Genomic DNA, 22,207 nt, shown 5'->3' with positions numbered 1-22,207 from the left:
CAGTTATTCTCCTAAAAAACAACTTTTAAACTCGAATCCCCGTGCACAACGGGAGTATCTGTGCCCTAACGTTGCACCACCCATCCGTCCCTCCTCCCCATTAGGAATGCCACTGGAACATTTTCTCCATGCTGAACATTGCACAGGTGCCTTAACGATCCAGCCCATGTGTCGGGCTGACACAGGTGGGGAATAGGAGAAAATCTGCCTGGAGCATTCCTAATGATGAAGAAGAGGGTGGAGAGGAAGGACAGAGAGGGTGGTGCAAAATTAGGGCACAGATACTCCTGTTGGGCACGGGGCTGCAAGTTTAAAAGTTGTTTTTTAGGACAATAACTGCGGGACTTAGGACCGATTTTGGATTAAAAGCAGCTGTCTGAAGGTACAAGTGGTTTTGGGGGGGGGGGGTCAGATTGTGGGTACAGAGTCACTTTATTATTATTAACAATAATAATAATCTTTATGCACATCTACAGTGCCGTTACCTTCTAGGTAAATGAAATGTATATGTCTACCTACAATGATGCTTTTTTTTTTTTTTTACAGAATATTGAAGTTATGACAGGTATGACAGACGTAAAGAACAGCTTTTTTGTTTGTTTTTTTGCATAATTAACTGAAGATTTCATTAAAAAAATATAAATAAATAATAAAGTATTTTGTGTTAAAAAGTTGAATGAGGCAAAAAATTACCATTCCCCAAGATACTAGGCAGAAATCGAGAATACAAATCAAAAAGTTCTGTCTGCCCAGTTTCCTCTAGGCTGCTCCGCTATCACCGACATCAATTAATTATGGATAAGAAATGGGATTGTAATAAAGTTTGTTTCTCAGAGACTAATTATTTCTCATCTGTACCGTGTGTCTTATCTTATCTGGGGTTAGAAGTAAAATTCTGCATATGGTGCCCCATGATGACGGCTGATAAGGAAGAGGACGTCTACAAGTGTTAAATTGGTTTAACAATATTTTATAGTCAATAGATAAGTGGTACACCCTTCTTCCTCCTCCTGTGGATGATCCCAATGGGATTATACTGTATAATGTGATGCCAAACATATAGTAACGGTGTATGTTATATAACTTGTACCCTTGTTAGTACTGAAAAATACTGATCACTGTGCAGGAAAACAAAAAGTGTGAATGCAGCCTAGGTTTTATTAAGCAAAAGAATTTTCTTCGATACTCAAAAAGCTGTTTTTCTACCTCCCCCTCACTCAAAAGAAGCAGGATTTCTGTGTCCATTATGTTCTATGTAGGGGGAGGGGCCATGGGGTTAGTGAGCACGGAGAGGAGAAAAGGCAGTCCTGAAAAACACTACATGTTACACTGACCTTTCTGACCTGGAACCTGTGAATTCAGTGTTTTGTGTGTCCAGACAGTCGCCAAACTGCACAGCTGTTTGCCTCCTCTTCCTGTTCACTCATCCCCCTCAGCCCCTCCCCCCCACCATAGGATATAATGGGCACAGCAGAAGCAGAGCCTGTCTTTACTATGCTCCTCTGTAATGAAGACGACTTTGCCTGATAACACACAGATAAGAAGTAAGAAAGGGGGGGGGGCTGGGGAAACAGCTTTGTTTGCCCAATAAAACCTATATTAGAGTTTCTAAAAATCACTTAAAAAAAAATTTAATGACAGGTCTAAAGGAGTTGCGTCTTTAAGAGGTTAAAGTTTGGGTTCTCTAACGTAGTGATCTGTAACTAAGTTGTGGCCTAAGCTCAAGGCCAACGACTGGACATAACCAGTAAAATGCTGAGAGATAGATTTCATGCAGAGGGATAGATTTCCAGGAAATACATCCGAGCGGTAAGTAAAGAGAAGGGCACATGACACTGACAGATACATCGGCCCTTCTGCTTACCCAGCCTTAGATTTTAATTAATTGCCTGCAGCGTGCGGCGTGTTATTTTAACAAAGAAGGTCACATTTGCATAGTGAACCGGCACGCGAGTCCCGCTAATGTGTATGTCTTGGCATAATCCATTTCGAAACAAACACGGGCGACATTAAACAGATCTGCTTAGTCTAAATGAGAAGCCTTAGGGGTTACAGTATTCTCCGATGCCCCCGTAACCTGCTATGACCTGTCGTTGGCCTCCTGTTTTTACTCGTTTAAAGGACATGAATTCTTCAGACTCGTCTGTGTCAAACACGAGAAACTGTACGCAGAGTAATTGTAGGAGCCCGATTCCTCTCCAGCCGTCACATATTCATCCTTGTATAAAAGGGATCATCTCCTCATTAACACGCCATGTCACCTATGACACATCAGGTCATGTGATTAAGAGCTGTTAAGGTCGGAAACGCGTCTTGTTGAGGTTTTTATGGATGTGTCGTTAATCTTTTTATTCTCTATAAAACCTTGGCTGGTAATGGATCTACCTCTCATACATGTCATTTGCCCTGAAGCCCAATATTTCCAATGCACTCTTTTGTTTGACCAATTTTGCTAAAGTCTATGGGGGAGATTTATCAGAGTCCTTAAAGAGACTCTGTCAGTAGGTTTATGGTGTCTTATCTCAGGGTAGCATAAACTAGTGGCAGAGAAGCTGAACAGAATGATGTATCACTTACACTGTTCTGTGCAGCTGATCCAGAGATATCCTCCTGAATAACATGGACTATAAGTAGCCCTCTCCATTATGTACATGAGCTTAGTAGTCCTGGATATTCATGAGAAGCAGAAAACTCCGCCCACCAGCTCCTAATTGGCAGTTATCTATCCATGCTGTGTGTAGGCAGTCGCCTATCAATCAGCAGCTAGACGGCGGGGGAAGGGGTGTGGCAAGAATCCTATTCTCCTGCATATTAGGAGAACAGTTGAATATAATAATACAAGTAAAACACCAATCTGTTCAGCATTTCTGTCACTAGTTTATGCTGCCCTCATTTGAGGCACAATAAACCTAGTGACAGATTCCCTTCCCTACCGGCCTTGAGTGATGCAACTTTCCCTTGAAGTGCCCAAGGACTGGCAGAGAAGGGAGCAGCCATAGGGACCACCCTCCATGACGACTTACCAGGGTCCTGGATGCTTTTTAAAACTATAATAGTAATCATAGAGTCTCAGCATCTGCTGTAGGCTGCCTGTGGTTTGGGCAGTATGAAAAAGATACCCTTAAAAAAAAAAATGGACCCCATACCCCACACACACACACACACACTGGAAGAACAGGGCAGACAACAGAGAGCACTGGGCCTGTACACGGCTGCTTAAAATAGACATAAATGCTCTACATTTTCCATAAATCAAACAACCTGACTACAAGTCCCATTTAAAATGCCGTGTGAAGTCTGCAACATGCGGAACATGTGATATAAAATGTGTAGTAGATGTGCTCGGCAATCATATCTGACCTCGTATACTGTGAAGAGGATGACAGGACACAAGTGAGTGACATCTCAACTAATAAAGGGAAAGAGGCTTGTGATGATGAAGAGCCGGCTAGGAGCAAAAAACACTTGAGAACAAAGGATTGTGGGGATTTGGGCACACTCTGAGGGTAAGCCAATGTACAATATGCTCATTACTTCATCTTGTAGAGCTGCCCAGGTGCCAATTCACTTGTCACGGGAAGCAACGTGAGCAATACCTGAGATTCTATGATCAAGGGAATGACGGCGGACAGCTCTAAATGGATTGCCAGTGTTTGTGCGCATCCTTTATCCATCAGCCATTCATTTGTTGTTGTTCCGAGCTGTCAAGCTTTGTTCGACAGCTTAACTTGTTATGATGGCAGCGCGTCTTTCAACCCAAACTGTGGCAGAAGATGCAAGGGGGGGGGGGGGGGGGGGGGGGGGAGGGGAGCACACCACTTTACTGATTAAAATGGACTTGGATACTCGAAGCTTTCATCCAAAAGGCAATTAGAATCTGTCTGTTCTAAGTTCAGATGCAAAGGTTTGAAAAAGGAGAAGACACCAATGGAAAAGTAAAAAAAAAAAAAAAAATAAATTAAAGATGGGTAATTATGAAATGATTGAAGACTCCTTTATGTGACATCCCAACCCCTCTCACGGGATCACAAGTGGTGTTAAAAAAATAAAAACTTTCAACATGTCAGGGGGGCTTGGCGTGATGGATAAAGATAGCTGGAGGAATGCATGACTAGGCTCCTCAGGCCCCGGCCGACTATTCAATCCAATGTGTTGCAGGAGATGGGATCCATTGAAAGTCTCCCGATTGGTGGAGGCCCCAGAGGTCAGACTTCCACTGATCATGACACTCGGGTTCATCTGAACCTGAACGCTCAGCATTTAATTAGTTGGCTGAATATGGATGCAGTTCTAACCCTGCCTGGAAAACATGGCTACAGCCATAGGCCTATGGCTGTATCCATGTTTTCCAGGATTTCCTAGGGTGCAACCAACTTCTTCAGCCACCGGTAATCAAATGCCGCACGTTTGGGTTTGGACAAACCCAAACACGCTCGATATTAGCTCATCTCTAGTCAAATCAATTGCATATCCTAGTGCTTTCCCACTATTCAGAAAGTTCAGTATCACTAACCCTGTACTACATTAGCAGTGGGTAAATGTCTTGACCTGCAGCTCCTCTCTTTTTGGCTTAGGGGCAGGTAGGGCAGTAAGTACATACAAAAGCGCTTGCAAGCCTAGGGCATCGATGCTCTAGGCCCCGCCTCTTTGACCCTGATTTTTTTTTTTAAACAAAATGCTGACATCTGGAGGAAAAAATGGACCCTGACACCAGGGACCTCTCTCCTTAACCCCTTAAGGTCAAAGCCTATTTTCGTTTTTGCGCTTTTGCTTATTCCATTTTAAGTTTAAAAGTCCATAGCGCTTGCATTTTTTCACCTAGAGACGTATATGAGCGCTTATTTTTTGCGAAACCAATTGTACTTTGCAATGACAGGCATTATTTTTCCATAACATATGCTGCGAAACCGGAAAAAAATCATTTGCGCTGTCAAATTGAAAAAAAAACGAATTTGTTTTGATCTTGGGGAGTTTTGCATTTACGCCGTCCGTCCTATGGTAAAACTGACTTGTTATGCATGTTCCTCAAGTCGTTACGATTACTATGATATATAACATGTATAACTTATATTGTATCGGATGGCCTGTAAAAAATTCAAACCATTGTTAACAAATATACGTTCGTTAAAATCGCTCCATTCCCAGGCTTATAGCGCTTTTATCCTTTGGTCTATGGGGCTGTGTGAGGTGTCAGTTTTTGCGCCATGATGTGTTCTTTCTATCGGTACCTTGATTGCGCATATACGACTTTTTGATCGTTTTTTATTACATTTTTTCTGGATTTGATGCGACCAAAAATGCGCAATATTGCACTTTGGAATTTTTTGGCGCTGACGCCGTTTACCGTGCGAGATCAGGAATGTGATTAATTAATAGTTCAGACGATTACGCGCGCGGCGATAGCAAACATGTTTATTTATTTATTAATTTATATTTATAAAATGGGAAAAGGGGGGTGATTTGGACTTTTATTAGGGGAGGGGATTTTTTATTAATAAAAACACTTTTTAACTTTTTTTTTTACTGTAACTAGAAGCCCCCCTGGGGGACTTGTATATAGACAGCACTGATCTCTCATAGAGATCAATGCTGTGTATATACACAGCAAAGATCGATTAGATCGGTCATAGATTACTATGGCCTGCTGCAGGCCATAGCAATCTATTGCCGAGCCGGGATCAGCGTCATTCCGACGCTGAGGCCCGGCACGGGCAGAAGAACGGATCTCCCCCCCGCGATCGCATCGCGGGGGGGAGATCCGTCCCACTAGACACCAGGGATGTGTTTACCTAAGCCTCTAAGTGCAGTTGCCCGGCTGCACGTGTCAGCCGGGATCAGCGCCGTTCAGAGCCGGGACCTCGCTCTGAACACCCCGAGCGGCACCATGACGTATCAGATACGTCATGGGTCGCTAAGGGGTTAAGGACCACATAGCAGCTGCACGGTCTTTCACTAAATGTACACCCTTGCCTTTCCTATTACCATACCCAATGGGGAAGATTTATCAAACATGGTGTAAAGTGAAACTGGCTCAGTTGCCCCTAGCAACCAATCAGATTCCACCTTTCATACCTCACAGACGCTTTGGTAAAAAAGGTGGAATCTGATTGGTTGCTAGGGGCAACTGAGCCAGTTTCACTTTACACCATGTTTGATAAATCTTCCCCAATATGTATATTATACTCCTTTGGTGTTATGTCTACTTTAAAGTGCGTTTCCAATGTTCAGTTAAAATAAATAAGGTTAAGAAGTGTATAGCATTACTTAGCCGTCTACCACGGTTGTGAAGTTACCAAGAAACCAAAGACATGATATTTACCCACTGATTATTTGTTTTGAGAGTATGTAATTCTTTTCCCTACCATGTCCACTCACCACTGGTTGAAAAGTTTACCAAAAGACTACCAAATTCCCAGAATGCATTGTACACCCTCAGCTCTTCATAAAAGCCCTTCTGCCCTGCAGAACATTTCTATATACAGCAGACTATTGCCCTGCAGTCAGTAAGTCAGCAGCACTTGCTGCATTCACTGCCTGAAGTGTCATAGGTTACAAAGGCAGCATGCTGTAAGCACACCTCATTCTCCCTATTTGTCCCAATAAAAGATATATATGCATGTGTATAAGATAGAAGTGATGATGTAGCTGGGGCTGATCAGAGGTGATGACATCACGTAAGGGGTGGGGTTAAAGTGTCACTGACGTTTATTTTTTTTGCAGAAATCAATAGTATAGGCGATTTTAAGAAACGTTTTAATTGGGTTTATTAGCCGAAAAATGCATTTTTATCATGAGAAAGCAGTTTGAAGCTCTCCCTCCTGTCTTCATGGTTCTCTATTGAGAGGGGAGGGGTGGAGGGAGGTGAGGACCAAAACAGGACAACAGAGTTAATTTACAGCTACATCACCGGGCTATCACCTCTGACGTCAGCACTGACCTTTCTGACCTCTGAATACCGGCTTTCAAACAGGTCCCACTGTGTAATCCTTTGTTCTCCGCTGGCGACTAATCTCCCACCTTCCCCCTCCCCTCTCCATAGGTTACACAGGGCCCGACTGATGTAAAAGAGTCGAGATTTCTTGATAACGAGCAGTGAATGAGAGAGAGGAGGAGGGGGGGGGGGGGAACCTGGGGAAAGGCTTTTTGAATGCAGATAATGGCAGATTTCATATAGATCTCAGGGTTATAATTCTATTTAACCCTATCAAGACAAGTCAGAACTGCCCTGTTCAGCTGCAAAGTCTATAAACATTCATGGCGTGGAGGCGTTTTAAAGTGCCAGGCATTATGACAGACAGCAGTGACCGTGCAGGTGCCCGCCATTAACCCCTTAAATGCTGAGATCAATAGCAATTTTGGCATTTAAGATGTCAGCAACAGAAGCAGCACCTGTAACTGATTGGAACACTGCACACTGCTGGGGGTTCCCCGATAGACAGAGGAATAATACTTACCCCCCTTCCTGTTGGATCGGCAATCTGCATGCATTTAGAGCATGGGTCTCAAACTCGCGGCCCTCCAGCTGTTGCAAAACTACAATTCCCATCATGCCTGGGACAGCCAAAGCTTTGCTTTGGCTGTCCCAGGCATGATGGGAATTGTAGTTTTGCAACAGCTGGAGGGCCACAAGTTTGAGACCCCTGATTTAGAGTCTGCCATAGGCAAACTCTACATTCAGAGTGCCAATTCCACTGATCAATGGCTATGCAATAACAAAGCATTGATCTATATAAGCAATCCAATGATTGCTTATACAAGTCTCCAAGGGGGGACTCAAAAAGTGTACAAAAAAAGTTCAAAAATATTACAAAGCCCCTTCTTTCCTATTTTACAAATCAACATGTAAATAATAAAATTAACATATTTGGTATCGCAGTGCGCCGAATTTTCTGGTCTATTAAAATACAACATTGTAATCTATCTAAAATTCCCATTTACACCAATAAGGTACCGATAAAAACTATAAGGTGGTGGAACAAAAATGAGCCCCCGAACGGCCCTGTAGGTGGAACTAAAAGAGTTATGTCTCTTAGATGAGGAGGAGAACACTGCTTCGGTGTGACCTGGACATTCGTGCAGCAATGACCTTTGGTCATGAAAGGGTTAGGTGTACTTTTCTGATCCTGGACTACCCCTTTAAGATCACATAAGCCGGGCTTTTCATCCTTCTGGGGAAGGAGACTGTTTGTCTCTGAAGTGACTGTTTATGTAAATACATCATTCCGCTAGTAACCTTATAAAACCAAAAGGGTTTGATTTTTTTTTTTTTATACCTTTTTTAGCAATTTGGTAAAATATGTCTCGCGAATCATTAACAAGCTCATCTGGCCATTAGTGCTCCCAGGGTTGTTCGTCTGACTGGAAGCCACAAAATCATCCATAATTGCAGTGTTTTCTGCCGTCCCCGGCTTCCTAAATGGCCGGGTCTCGGAGACGCACATCATTTTCCATTCAGCCTCCACGGCGTTAGAATTTGATAAGAAATTATCAAAATGCACAAAATGTCTGAAATGGCTCCATGGTCATTTGTTGGGATTATATGTTGTGGTGAGGGGGCCGGCGGCTGTATTGTATAACTATAACACTTTTGGCAACGGACACGCAACGTTTACTTGATTCAGATTTGACATTATAAAATCCGACTTACAGGGGAATATTTACCACTTGATTTCTCTTATTCACATGCGATTCCTGTGCACCTTTTGGCCCATTAACCCCTTCATACTCTACATGCAGAGCGCCAATGTCACAGCCAAGTTTCATTTTTGCACCTTTGTTTTTTGTAGTGTTTAACCCCTTCATGGCTCAGTGCGAAATGACCGCAACATTTTTGTTTTTTCCTCCTCCCTAAGAGCTATAGCGCTGTTATTTCTCCATCTACAGGGCCATGTAAGGGCTGGTGTTTTTCAGTAACAGGTGGACTTCTGGCGCCTTTCAATCTAATATAAAATGTAAGACGGAGCCGTCAAAATATTATTTATGGGGTGAAGTTGGAAAAAGAAATCCATACAAGTGTACATACTGTATTTTCCGGCATATAAGACAACTTTTTAACCCCCAAAAATCTTCTTAGAAGTCGGGGGTCGTCTTATCCGCTGGATATGGTCACTCCATACGGTGGGGGAGTTAAAAAATGTCCCCATCCCCACCGTATGGGGTGACCACTACTAAAGAAACAGTTAACTCACCTAGGGCCCGTTCTCAGCCTCCGCGCGCCTCCTGTCCCATTCCTGGCGCAGGCAGTGTGACGTACACTGACTGGGCCGGGGATCCCTGAAGTTTTCCAGAACAGCCGAGCGTCTCATTGGAGAAGCTCGGAGACGCTTAGCTGCTGGAAGAGCTCCGGAAGAATGAAGCTCTCCCGGCAGCCGATCGTCTCAGAGCTTTTTCGATGAGACGCTCATCTCTTACTGGCACCACAACGCAACTGTATGTTGTGGTGCGGGAAGAGGTTCGAACTAAAAATATGGACACCTAACCACATCTACACTCACCGGCCACTTTATTAGGTACACCATGCTAGTAACGGGATGGATCCCCTTTTGCCTTCAGAACTGCCTCAATTCTTCGTGGCATAGATACAACAAGGTGCTGGAAGCTTCCTCAGAGATTTTGGTCCATATTGACATGATGGCATCACACAGTTGCCGCAGATTTGTCGGCTGCACATCCATGATGCGAATCTCCCGTTCCACCACATCCCAAAGATGCTCTATTGGATTGAGATCTGGTGACTCTGGAGGCCATTTGAGTACAGTGAACTCATTGTCATGTTCAAGCAGAAATCGAGACTCATCAGACCAGGCAACGTTTTTCCAATCTTCTACTGTCCAATTTCGATGAGCTTGTGCAAATTGTAGCCTCAGTTTCCTGTTCTTAGCTGAAAGGAGTGGCACCCGGTGTGGTCTTCTGCTGCTGTAGCCCATCTGCCTCAAAGTTGGACGTACTGTGCGTTCAGAGATGCTCTTCTGCCTACTTTGGTTGTAACGGTTGGCTATTTGAGTCACTGTTGCTTTTCTATCAGCTCGAACCAGTCTGCCCATTCTCCTCTGACCTCTGGCATCAACAAGGCATTTCCGCCCACAGAACTGCCGCTCACTGGATGTTTTTTCTTTTTCGGACCATTCTCTGTAAACCCTAGAGATGGTTGTGCATGAAAATCCCGGTAGATCAGCATTTTCTGAAATACTAAGACCAGCCCTTCTGGCACCAACAACCATGCCACGTTCAAAGGCACTCAAATCACCTTTCTTCCCCATACTGATGCTCGGTTTGAACTGCAGGAGATTGTCTTGACCATGTCTACATGCCTAAATGCACTGAGTTGCCGCCATGTGATTGGCTGATTAGAAATTAAGTGGTAACGTGCAGTTGGACAGGTGTACCTAATAAAGTGGCCGTTGAGTGTATATCAGCCTGTTGTATATCCCATTCCAAAAACAATGGGTGCTAACATGGAGTCGGGCTCCATTGTTGGATAAAACACACTTCACACTTGGAAAAGCTCTTCGATTGTTCGAGTCCATATGGGCCAAAGAGCTTTTGTAAAGATCAGGCACTGATCTTGGGTGAGAAGATCTGGCTGAGGGTGTTCAGGACCCTGTGTAGTCACCTCAGTTCTTCCAAACTAAAATTCACTTTGTACACAAGGGCTAAAGCAGGAGAGGATGAGGTTTTCCATAATTGGAAATAACAATTGTGTAAAAAGTTCTGCAAACAGTAACAAATGGCAAAACCCACAAAAGGGAAACGTTCCTATATATATATTTTTTTAAAACCTTTTACAGTAGACACTTTGCATCCTGATTGGCAGATGCCCGAAGAGCCCTCCCTAACTCAGATTCATCCATCAGACTGCCAACTAGTGAGACATTATTAAAGGACAACTGCGACAGGCTAATTTTTTGTAAAAGCTCCGGTTCCAGGGCCCCAGCCACTTCATGGTTAGAGAGCGGACCCAGGGCGTGATGTGTCAGGGCCGCTCAGCCAGTCAGTGGCCAAGGCGGGACCCTATTGCAGCCGCTGACTGGTTGAGTAGCCCTGACGCGTCACAGTCTGGGTACCCTCTCTAAACAGAAAGCAGTTGCGTACCCAGGAGACTAAAGCGGCGGTACGCGGCATCAGCATTGGAGCCTGGGAGGTGAGAGCATGTTATTTCTTTTAGCCTCGCTCTCCCTGCACTATTACTAAAAATTGCCCTGCCCGGAGTTGTCCTTTAATCACACCAGAGAACATTTCTCTACTGCCCTGGAGTCGATCCACTAGATCCGAGCTGCAATACCACATACAAACCATGAACGATGGTAGCGCTGTTTCCCTAAGAGATAAACCATCTTTTTATCCCTTTAAGCGTGGAAGATTCTGTTTGTTGCACTGTCAAGAATGTTGTCCAAAGCACAATAGCCGCCCAACAACTAAACCATGCATTTATGTCACAACACACCGAAAGCGTCGGGAGGAAAACAAGAGTATGAATTTACTTGGACGTAACACACAACAAATCACTTTGAACAATCAACACTAAGTTCTCCACTTGATGTGTTTTCAAGAATAGACAAAAAATTTTAAAACAAAACCAGGAGGTAGTGACAATGAGACTGCACACGTCGTATCAAGGAGTGAAGGCCTTTGTTATGCAAATCGGTGGGAAGCTAGGATTTAGGAGTTCTTCTAGCCAACAAAAGAGCGGATAACAACGTACGGCTTAAAAATTGCATACAAAAAAAAAAAAAAAGGATTTCACGTGGAAGAATAATTCTATTGTTGTAAAAGTGCTAAACAAGGAAGCATTCTTCTTAACAATTTTACGTTTCCAAAACTTTTACAGACGTCATCCTCGGAAAGTCATAGGTCCGTATACTCCTGGTCTCCAGAATGTGGGGGGCTACGGTTGCAAAAAGGGCAAATCCTATCAAATACATCCCCGTCCATACTGTGTCATAACGGACAACTAGACACTGTAGTGTTCAAAAGATTGCAATAAAAAGATGACTTTGCATACAACTCTGCGTGGGTACAAAGTAAGGGCACTATTACACGGATCGCTGAAGGCCCGATCAATATTGTAAACAAGCGCCAAACTGCTATTACACAGCCCGATAATCGTTTAGCAAAGAGTTAATACATTACCTTTGAACGCTCCCGGTCTTCACCTGCGCTCTGCATGCGTCCCAGTCCCACGGCTGCAGCTTCAGAGTGATCTCTTTGGTCAGACAGGCCATTCTGAAGCTGCAGCCGTGGCCCGAGGACGCATGCAGAGTGCAGGAGAAGACCGGGAGCATAGAGAGCTAATGTATTAACGGTTTCAATTGTCCATTGTTGGCCGTGCATAGTAATGCGCAGTCTGCAGTTGATCATTTTAGGTCTGGACCTAAAGAAACGATCAACCAACGATCATTTAATAGACTGATCGTTGTCTCTATTAAACGGGGCAATAATCGCCCAAATTGGGCCGGTTCGGCAGATACCGCAGTATAAGCGATTTTAAGAAACTCTGTAATAGGTTTCATCAGCCAAAAAAGCCTCCTTCTGTACTCAAGAAGCAATCTCCCAGCCTCCCCCCCTGACTTCTTATCTGTGCATTATCAGGCAAACACGTCTTCATTACAGAGAAGCCAGTGAAGACGGGTTCTGCTCTCTCCATTGTAAGCCTATGAAGGGGGGAGGGGCCGAGGGAGATGAGGGAGCAGGAAGAGGTGACATGAAGGTCAGCTGTTTGTAGACTCTCTGGGCACCTAAAACGCAAAATTCAGGTGTCCGAAAGGTCAGTGCTTATCTATGAACTTACTGAGAGAAGATTGCAGGGTGTTGTGCTGTGCAGAAATCCTCTGTGCTCAGTCACTCCTAACAGCCCCTCCCCTCTCCATAGCCACATAATGGAGACAGAAACCCTGCTTCATTTGATGTGAGGGGGGAGGCTGGGAGATTGCTTTTTCACTACAGAAGGAAACTCTTTTAGTACATAAAACCTATTACAGAGTTTCTTAAAATCGCTTGTACTATAGATATTTAATGTTTTCAGAAAAATGACCCTGAAATGACAGTTACCCTTTAAGCTATACATTTGATTTCTGCCAACACGAACATGCCCGGAGCCTTGTTTCGGATAGCTCCTTTTGGTTAGTGGTATCACCTTATTTCCCCTGGGTCTTGGTTGAGTCTTGGCCGGTTAGCATACCCTCTTTGAGCAGGGAGGGAGTTGACACGATGGAGGAGGACACTGCATTGTGATAATCAGTATGACGGATGACCACCACATAGAGGCCTCTGTTCACCAGCACGTGATACTCCCAAGTACCTGCCCCACCGTCTCAGTCTACCCTCTCCAAGCCAGGAGGAAGTCATCAGGATGAGACCAAAATGGAGATGAGCCATCAAGGAGGGTTTTTCCCATCTGGTAAGTTTATAGCACAGCCACAGACTATATAAAAACATCTGATAGGTGCAAGTCCTATAGGTAGGGCATGAACATATCGTGAAGATAGATAAAAAAAAAAAAAAAAACTTCTTCCTCTGTCCTGGTCATAGCCACCAGCAGTGGCCAGGAAGTTGAAACCATCAGAGCCGGCTGTTCTCTGAAGTTACTGTAATGCCCATTGAGGTTAATGGGAACTGGGTAAGCTTTGCAGCACTGTAATTCTGTATGCAGCTTCAATAATTCTTGGACTTCAGAAACAACGGAGCTTGTGGTGCTACAAGGTAATAATTGGGATTTATGGGGCAAATCATGTGAATGGTATTACAGAAACTCTATTCATATACATAGGATGGGGCTTCTCATCTGACTATACATACTTAGGCTATGGTCACACATAGTATGAGACAGGCCATTCCGTGACCCGTCCAGTTTATTCACTGAATAGCGGCTGCAGAAAACTGCCATGTCAGTTTTTTACAGAGCCGCTAAGGATCCCGGCTGGAGGGTATACTATGTGTATACACTCCAGAAGGGATTCCCTCAGCCTGCAGCACTACGTAAGTACCGCAGAATTTACGTTGTGTGAACATAGCCTTAGACACAAGTGAATGGACGGATGGGGATAACACGGTTTTTCTATCAATGTGTGGGACAGCTCATAGGCCTTCCCTATCAGTGGGCAGGCTGCAGAGCTTATCAGGGGAAATTATTAAGACTGGCATCTTACACAGTGGTCTTAAAGCGTACTTGTCATGAAAGAAAGAAAAAAAAAAAAAAAAGACCTGTCGAGAGTTTTAAATGGACGGGTTGAAATAAGTCTGTATAACAATAATGATTAATTGCCTATATTTAGGGAACGGATATTGATAGGAATCAATGAAATCACCTGAATACATCATCGAGATACAGATGAAGTGCTGGCCAAGAGTGAAATGAACAAGATGTCCTCTAGCGCCCTCTAGTGCTTTACTTGCAGCAATTTGCTTACCTAATTAAAGAAAAGTTTGTAAAAAAAAAACTGCAATCCATCAGTCATATAAAAAAATATATACAGTATAGATTTACAGTAGAGGATATGAGGCGTCCAAATACATGAAACTAGGAGTGGAATGGTATACAGTATATCTGCTGTAAGAGGGGACACAAAACCCCTACAAATCTAAGTGCCAGCGAGTTACTTTGGGGCTATTTAGGTCTCAAAAAGATAAAATTGCATAATATCATTTACTACAGAGGAAAAAAGCTCTCCAGAGCTTTTTCTTTTAATTTACACAGCACCGACAGAATAGTGAGTGCAGCTCTGAAGTATAATACAGGATCAGTAATGTAATGTATGTACACAGTGACCTCACCAGCAGAATAGTGAGTGCAGCTCTGGGGTATAATACAGGATGTAACTCAGGATCAGTAATGTAATGTATGTACACAGTGACTCCGCCAGCAGAATAGTGAGTGCAGCTCTGGAGAATAATACTGGATGTAACTCAGGATCAGTACAGGATATGTAATGTAATGTATGCACACAGTGACCTCACCAGCAGAATAGTGATCACAGCTCTGGAGAATAATACTGGATGTAACTCAGGATCAGTACAGGATCAGTAATGTAATGTATGTACACAGTGACCCCACCAGCAGAATAGTGAGTGCAGCTCTGGAGAATAATACTGGATGTAACTCAGGATCAGTACAGGATATGTAATGTAATGTATGTACACAGTGACCCCACCAGCAGAATAGTGAGTGCAGCTCTGGAGAATAATACTGGATGTAACTCAGGATCAGTACAGGATATGTAATGTAATGTATGTACACAGTGACCTCACCAGCAGAATAGTGAGTGCAGCTCTGGAGTATAATACAGGATGTAACACAGGATTAGTACTGTAATGTATTTACACAGTGACTTCACCAGCAGAATAGTGAGTGCAGCTCTGAAGAATAATAAAAGATGTAACTCAGGATCAGGAGTAATTTGATACATTTACAAAGTTTTACAACTTTTTATGTACATTATATCCTTATATAAACTGTAACTGTAGCGTAGGATAAGTTAAAAAAACAAACAAACAAAGAATTTATGAACTACTAAATGTTATACAGTCAATTCTTAGATTACGAGCATAGTTCCTTCTGTGAATGTGCTTGTAATAAAAATCACTTGTATAATCAAAAGAAAATTTCCCATAAGAAATAACTAAAACGCAGATGATTTGTTACACAACCCAAACATAAGGTAGGTAGATGTTCTGTAACAGCAAAGAAGGGGTTAATCAGTTAACTCTCCCTACACACACACACACACACACACACAATTCCCAGATGGCTGCAAACCTGCTGGTACTAGTGCTGGCTTCCTGTAGCAGCTATAGGTGAAGGGGTTAATTTAAGGGTCAGAGGGAAGCCGTAGTGATGCGGATGGCGACAAAGGAGAGCCGGAAGGTGTCCGATCACTGGCAGAGTTGATCAGGTAGCAGTGGGTTAAAATGAGAGGGGTTCGGAATATCAAAATTATTAACTTGTCTTGCAAAATGCTCCCAGACCAAGTTACTTGTCTCCAAAGCTTCACCGTATATATGGCCATGTTCACACATTGGGTGAGACCGGTCTTTCTGTCACCAGGCCGGGTCGCAGAACGGCTGGAGTTACTGAAGATTATCCTGGCCGCTACTGCAGTACAGGCCGGTGGTCTTCATTTCTGGTGATTCGGATGCGCCCGCATGCTCCATTGTGTGAACTGACAGGTTCTGTGCATCCACTATTGAATGAATATCGACCGCAGAAAACTGACATGTCAGTTTTTCGTTCGGCCTGATGGAATCTGTGAAAACTGGCTCAGTTGCCCCTAGCAACCAATCAGATTCCACCTTTCATTTTCCAGAGTCTGCGAGGAATGAAAGGTGGAATCTGATTGGTTGCTAGGGGCAACTGAGCCAGTTTTCACAGATTCCAATCAGATTCCACCTTTCATTCCTCGCAGACTCTGGAAAATGAAAGGTGGAATCTGATTGGTTGCTAGGGGCAACTGAGACAGTTTCACTTTACACCATGTTTGATCAATCTCCCCCTGTGTGTATACGCTCCGGCTGGGATTCCATTCATTTACATACAACGTATATATTTTGTATAAATCATGTCCGTTGTTGCAAATTGCAACAACAGCCGTGATTTGTACAAAACATACGTTGTGTGAACATGGCCTATAGATGCAAGGTATCATATTACAGTCAGGCTACACATACAAAACCACAGATAGGAAGAACACTCGCCGTCCGATACAGGAACGTCCGTACCGGCCCAAGATACAGAATCATCCCATTCAGTTACGCAAATTCTAAAACCCCAGTTACCATTGCGGTATCGGAAACCGGCCCGAGTCTCGCGTCTGTGGCTTGTATTTTTCTATACGGGACAAAGGGGATATCCATGTTTGGAAATGAGTTCATACAATCTATTTTGTTAAGCCGCCTATCAGATGAATGAGACAGAATGGGGTCATTTCACAAGACTGATTTCAGAAGTAGTAAAAAAAAAAAAAAAAACAGTAGCTCTCTCTTTCATGTCCCTCCGCTGCAAATAATTGAATCCATATTTCGCACAGTTTAAAAGCTTTACAGAAAAAAAAAAAAAAAAAAAGCCGGGACTTTGAATGGTATGATACGGTGCGAGGCGGTTTTATCATTCACGCCGGCACACAATAGAACGCAAATTGTCAAAAGCGAGAACATCAGATGTTAATGGACTTGTTTGGGAAAAGTCGGAAAATAGAGTGTAAAGATACAGATTAGAAAAACTTCCAAACGGTAAATTAAAAAAAGGAAAAAAAAAAAAATTCTCGCATAATAAAACTCCATTTACTGCGGAAAACATAAAACCTTTCCTTTCATCTTTTCATAATCTTCACATCCCATAGAAAGAATAAGGAGAAGGAAGAGAGGAGTCTAAGTGGAGAAGGGAAATTTTGGTTTCACACCTTGCGGCTGGGTTCACACTACGTATATTTCAGGCAGTATTTGGTCCTCATAGCAACCAAAACAAGGAGTGGATTGGAAACACAGAAAGGCTCTGTTCACACAATGGTGAAACTGAGTGGATGGCCGCCATATAACGGTAAATAACTGCCATTATTTCAATACAACGGCCGTTGTTTTAAAATAACAGCAAATATTTGCCATTAAATGACGGCCATCCACTCAATTTCAACATTATGTGAACAGATCCTTTCTGTGTTTCCAATCCACTCCTTGTTTTGGTTGCTATACAGCCTCAAATATACGTAGTGGGAACCCAGCCTAAAGGGGTAGTTCACCAAAAACTGGTGTCAGAGATTTGTAATTTACTTCTATTAAAAAAAAATCCTAAGACTTCCAGTACTTATCAGCTGCTGGATGTCCTGCAGGAAGTGGTGTATTCTTTCTAGTCTGGAGAGCAGGAGAAGTTTTTTTATGGGGATTTGCTGCTGCTCTGGACAGTTCCTGACATGGACATAGGTGGCAGCAGAGAGCACTGTGTCAGACTGGAAAGAATAACCCCTTCCTGCAGGACCTACAGCAGCTGATAAGTACTGGAAGATTGGAGATGTTTTAATAGACGTAAATTACAAATCTCTGGCACCAGTTCATTTGGAAGAAAGAAATTTTAGGGCCCCCTCTGTTAGATCAGATTAATTTGCTATGGGAGCTGCTGGAATCAATGTCTAAGAAACAGCAACTCTTAGGGTACTATTACACCAAGCAATTTTCCGACAACTAACGATTAACGATAAACGATCTTAAACGACCGCTAAAGCAAACAACCCGAAATCGTTCACCCAAGTACACGAAACGATGATCGTTATTTATGATCGTTCTTGCGGTCGTTTAGTCGTCGCTATTGCGTACGTTTCAGCTGTGAATTCTTATTCCACCGAACGATATGCGAACGATCGAACGATAAAAATAGGTCTGGATCCTATTAAACGATCAACGATTTCTTGTTGGTCGTTTAATCGTTGCCTGCTATTGCACGAAATGATCATCGTTCAAATCCGAACGATTTAACGATTTTTCTAACGATAATCGTTCCGTGTAATACCACCCTTAGAATGCAGATGTTAGGACATGTTGTGAGTTGTAGTTCCATCCTGCAAAACCTTTTAGTATGACATAAATTTTACAGGGAAGTGGTCCCTAACCAGTGCCATGTGGTTTGTAACATTTAAAGGGGTAGTATACAAAAAAATTTATTTTATATCAACTGGTCCTAGAAAGTGCCAAAGATGTGCAATTTACTTCTACTAAAAAATCTCAAGTCTTCCAGGAAATATGAGCTGCTGTATGTCCTGCAGGAAGTGGTGTATTCTCTCCAATCTGAAACAGTGCTTTCTGCTGCCACCTCTGTCCATGTCAGGATCAGCAGCAAATCCACATAGAAAACCTCACATGCTCTCCAGACTGGAAAGAATACACCACTTCCTGTAGGACATACAGCAGCTGATCAGTACTGGAAGACTTGAAATTTTTTTTTTTATCAGAAGTAAATAAATCTCTGGCACCAGTTGATTTGAAAGAATTTTTTTTTGTGAACTACCCAGTGGCGTAGCCACCGTGGTCGCGGGGGTCGCCGCCGTGACCGGGCCCGCCACAAAGGGGGGCCCGCGGGGCCCTCAGGGCCCCGCAAGGCCCTCCGTTTCAATCACTCTTGTGACCGCAAGCATTGTTTTGCTTGCGGTCACAAGAGTCCGACTCCGTCTTCCCCCGGCTGCTGCGCAGCTGCCGGGGATGTCGCGTCTTATCCCCGGCAGCGCACGCATCCCAGAGCTCCCTGCGCGCCTTGGGCCCTGACTTCCGGTTCCGGCGCGCAGGGAGCTCTGGGATGCGCGCGCTGCCGGGGATAAGACGCGACAGTTAAGTTTTGTTTTTTATCAGCCTGCAGGGTGGGGGGAAAGGGGACCATCTATAAGGGAGGAGGGGGGGTGGTGAAGGGGACCATCTATAAGGGAGGAGGGGGGGGGTGAAGGGGACCATCTATAAGGGAGGGGGGGTGAAGGGGGCCATCTATAAGGGAGGAGGGGGGGGTGAAGGGGACCATCTATAAGGGAGGAGGGGGGGGTGAAGGGGACCATCTATAAGGGAGGAGGGGGGGGGGTGAAGGGGACCATCTATAAGGGAGGAGGGGGGGGGGGTAAAGGGGACCATCTATAAGGGAGGGGGGGTGAAGGGGACCATATATAAGGGAGGGGGGGTGAAGGGGACCATCTATAAGGGAGGGGGGGTGAAGGGGACCATCTATAAGGGAGGGGGGGGTGAAGGGGGCCATCTATAAGGGAGGGGGGGTGAAGGGGACCATCTATAAGGGAGGGGGGGGGGTGAAGGGGACCATCTATAAGGGAGGGGGGGTGGTGAAGGGGACCATCTATAAGGGAGGGGGGGAGAGGGGACCATCTATAAGGGAGGGGGGGTGAAGGGGACCATCTATAAGGGAGGGGGGGTGAAGGGGACCATCTATAAGGCAGGGGGGGTGAAGGGGACCATCTATAAGGGAGGGGGGGGGGAAGGGGACCATCTATAAGGGAGGGGGGGGAGAGGGGGCCATCCATAAGGGAGGGTGAGGAGAGGGGGGGCCATCTATAAGGGAGGGGGTAAAGGGGGCCATCTATATGGAGGGGGAGAGGAGGCCATCTATAAGGGAGGGTGGGGGGAGAGGGGGCCATCTATAAGGAGGGCAACATGGGGGGAGAGGGGCCATCTATTTGGGGGGGCAACATAGGGGGAGAGGGAATACACAGAGGGGGGCATATATTATTAGGGGGTCACATAGAGTCAGGGCTACCCACTAAATGAGGGTGTAAAGGGGACAGTACAGATGTGCAGTGTGTATATAGATGAGGATGGTGCCAGAGTGAGGAGACTAATATGTCTGTCTGGCAGATTCTGTGGATTCGTGGCTTGGAGAAGTTCTCATAACGGCCCAGGGCAAATGGAGAAGAAGATGAAAAGGGAAGAACGCCGATCAGAGAAGACGTCCCCCTGTGAGTCACCTGATATATCTGCACTGTAATGTATATGGTGTATAGAGCCTGTGTAGAGCTGGGGCCACCTCTATATGACTGGATGAGGTGATTTACTGTACTGGATTTGGTCAGTAACAATATGGTGGTGATGGTTGTGGTGTGGCAGTAATGTTTCCTTCCTATATACTGGTATTACTGGTAATATAGGTCTCAGTATACAGGATTTGGTCGGTAACAGTATGGCAGTAATATGTACGGTGATAATACTTTCTCTTCCAATATGCTGGTGTTAGTGGTAATATCTGTCTTGGTGTGTGTGTGTATATATATATATATATATATATATATATATATATATATACACACACCAATAGCATCACTTGGTCGTGAAAGGAGGGGGGGGGCCCAAGTTGGCCTCTCGCACCAGGGCCCAGGAGACATTAGCTACGCCCCTGGAACTACCCCTTTAATTTGTGGCTCTTGTGGATACTCCGACACTAGGTAAAATAATAAACATGCTGCAGAAGCATATAGCGTTGCTTACCAAAATCCACTGGTTGAGCATTTGCTCAGTACTACAACTCCCAGAATGCATTGCTTTCTCTCAGCTCTCCGTCACAGTGCTCCTACACTCTTCCTACTCCCCTCCCTCAGTAGTATTCTTTCCAGTTCCCCACTCAAGAAGTAGCAGAACATCCAATTTCACTGCAGACTATTGCAAAATCAGTAAACCTGCAGCACCTGCTGCATTCACCCCCTGTCTGCTTAGGCTGGAGGAGCTGGCCAGAGAAGATATAGGTGGAGATTTATCAAACATGGTGTAAAGTGAAACTGGCTCAGTTGCCCCTAGCAACCAATCAGATTCCACCTTTCATTCCTCACAGACTCTTTGGAAAATAAAAGGTGGAATCTGATTGGATGCTAGGGGCAACTGGGCCAGTTTCACTTTACACCATGTTTGATAAATCTCCCCCATATAGTGAATTACTCAGTGACCAGGGCTATAGAAGATCCAGCCTTGCCTCCAGTGACATCAGAGGATAATGCGTTGTCTATGGAGAGAGGGAGAAGCCAGGGAGTTGAAGACAATACACATTGTGAAGTTCTTTGATTCTTCATTTCCTGTCAGGGATGAATCACATAACGGCAAACTGAAGCCAATACTATTAGCAACAACACTAGTTTAGTAACTTACATCTTAGTGAGTTCGTCTTATTTCAATATAATTTTTCTGACACCTTAGTACCCCTTTAAAGCACAGAAAAGGGGATAAAATTTAATTATAATCAAAAGGAAAAAAAGGCTATGCTTACTGATACAAGGGTTAAAGAGATTCCCAGCAGGATGCAGACAAGACCCAATGTTCTATGTAGGAGGCTGCTCATGTCACTCACACTCCTATATCTATAAGTGGAGTGGCTGCTTAGTATTATACCCGCACACAGATAAGGCTTCTATAGGGTCACACGGTCTCAAGGAGGTCATATGCACTGGGCACAAAACAGGCAAAGAACCTACCTGTGGGGTACAGAACCTTAGCAGGAAAACAGTTGTGTGAACAAGCCCAGATAGGGCTAGCTGTCATAATACTTGGCATGCCTATTTTATCACCATCATCATTCCTACTGTTACTAAAAAAAAAAAGCCTTTTTTATATGTAAATGAGTTCCAAAAGTCTAGGGGGTGTTCCCTAACAGAGTAAAAGCCCAGGTAAGTCCTGATCATATCCTCTTATTCACCCACATGCCTCCATCTACTCCATTTCACTGAGAGCCAATAAATAAAGATGGGGGCTGCAC

The 22,207-nt window shown here is 44.2% G+C and overlaps 1 protein-coding gene across 1 annotated transcript in view; it reads right to left on the bottom strand.

Moving 5' to 3' along the window:
• Window positions 1–13,133: 13,133 nt before the first annotated feature.
• SLC36A4 (solute carrier family 36 member 4) overlaps window positions 13,134–22,207 on the bottom strand; it is a 72,311-nt gene continuing 63,237 nt past the window's right edge. Inside the window, exons 11-12 of the mRNA XM_069972899.1 lie at window positions 14,304–14,405; window positions 13,134–13,219 (exon numbers count right to left, since the gene is read on the bottom strand). Coding sequence (XP_069829000.1) covers window positions 13,134–13,219; window positions 14,304–14,405 — 188 coding nt within the window. The remainder of the gene's footprint in view (window positions 13,220–14,303; window positions 14,406–22,207) is intronic.

The sequence above is a fragment of the Dendropsophus ebraccatus genome, chromosome 5, assembly GCF_027789765.1.
Source record: "Dendropsophus ebraccatus isolate aDenEbr1 chromosome 5, aDenEbr1.pat, whole genome shotgun sequence".
Taxonomy (NCBI): domain Eukaryota; kingdom Metazoa; phylum Chordata; class Amphibia; order Anura; family Hylidae; genus Dendropsophus; species Dendropsophus ebraccatus.
This window is presented reverse-complemented; position numbering and strand designations above follow the sequence as displayed.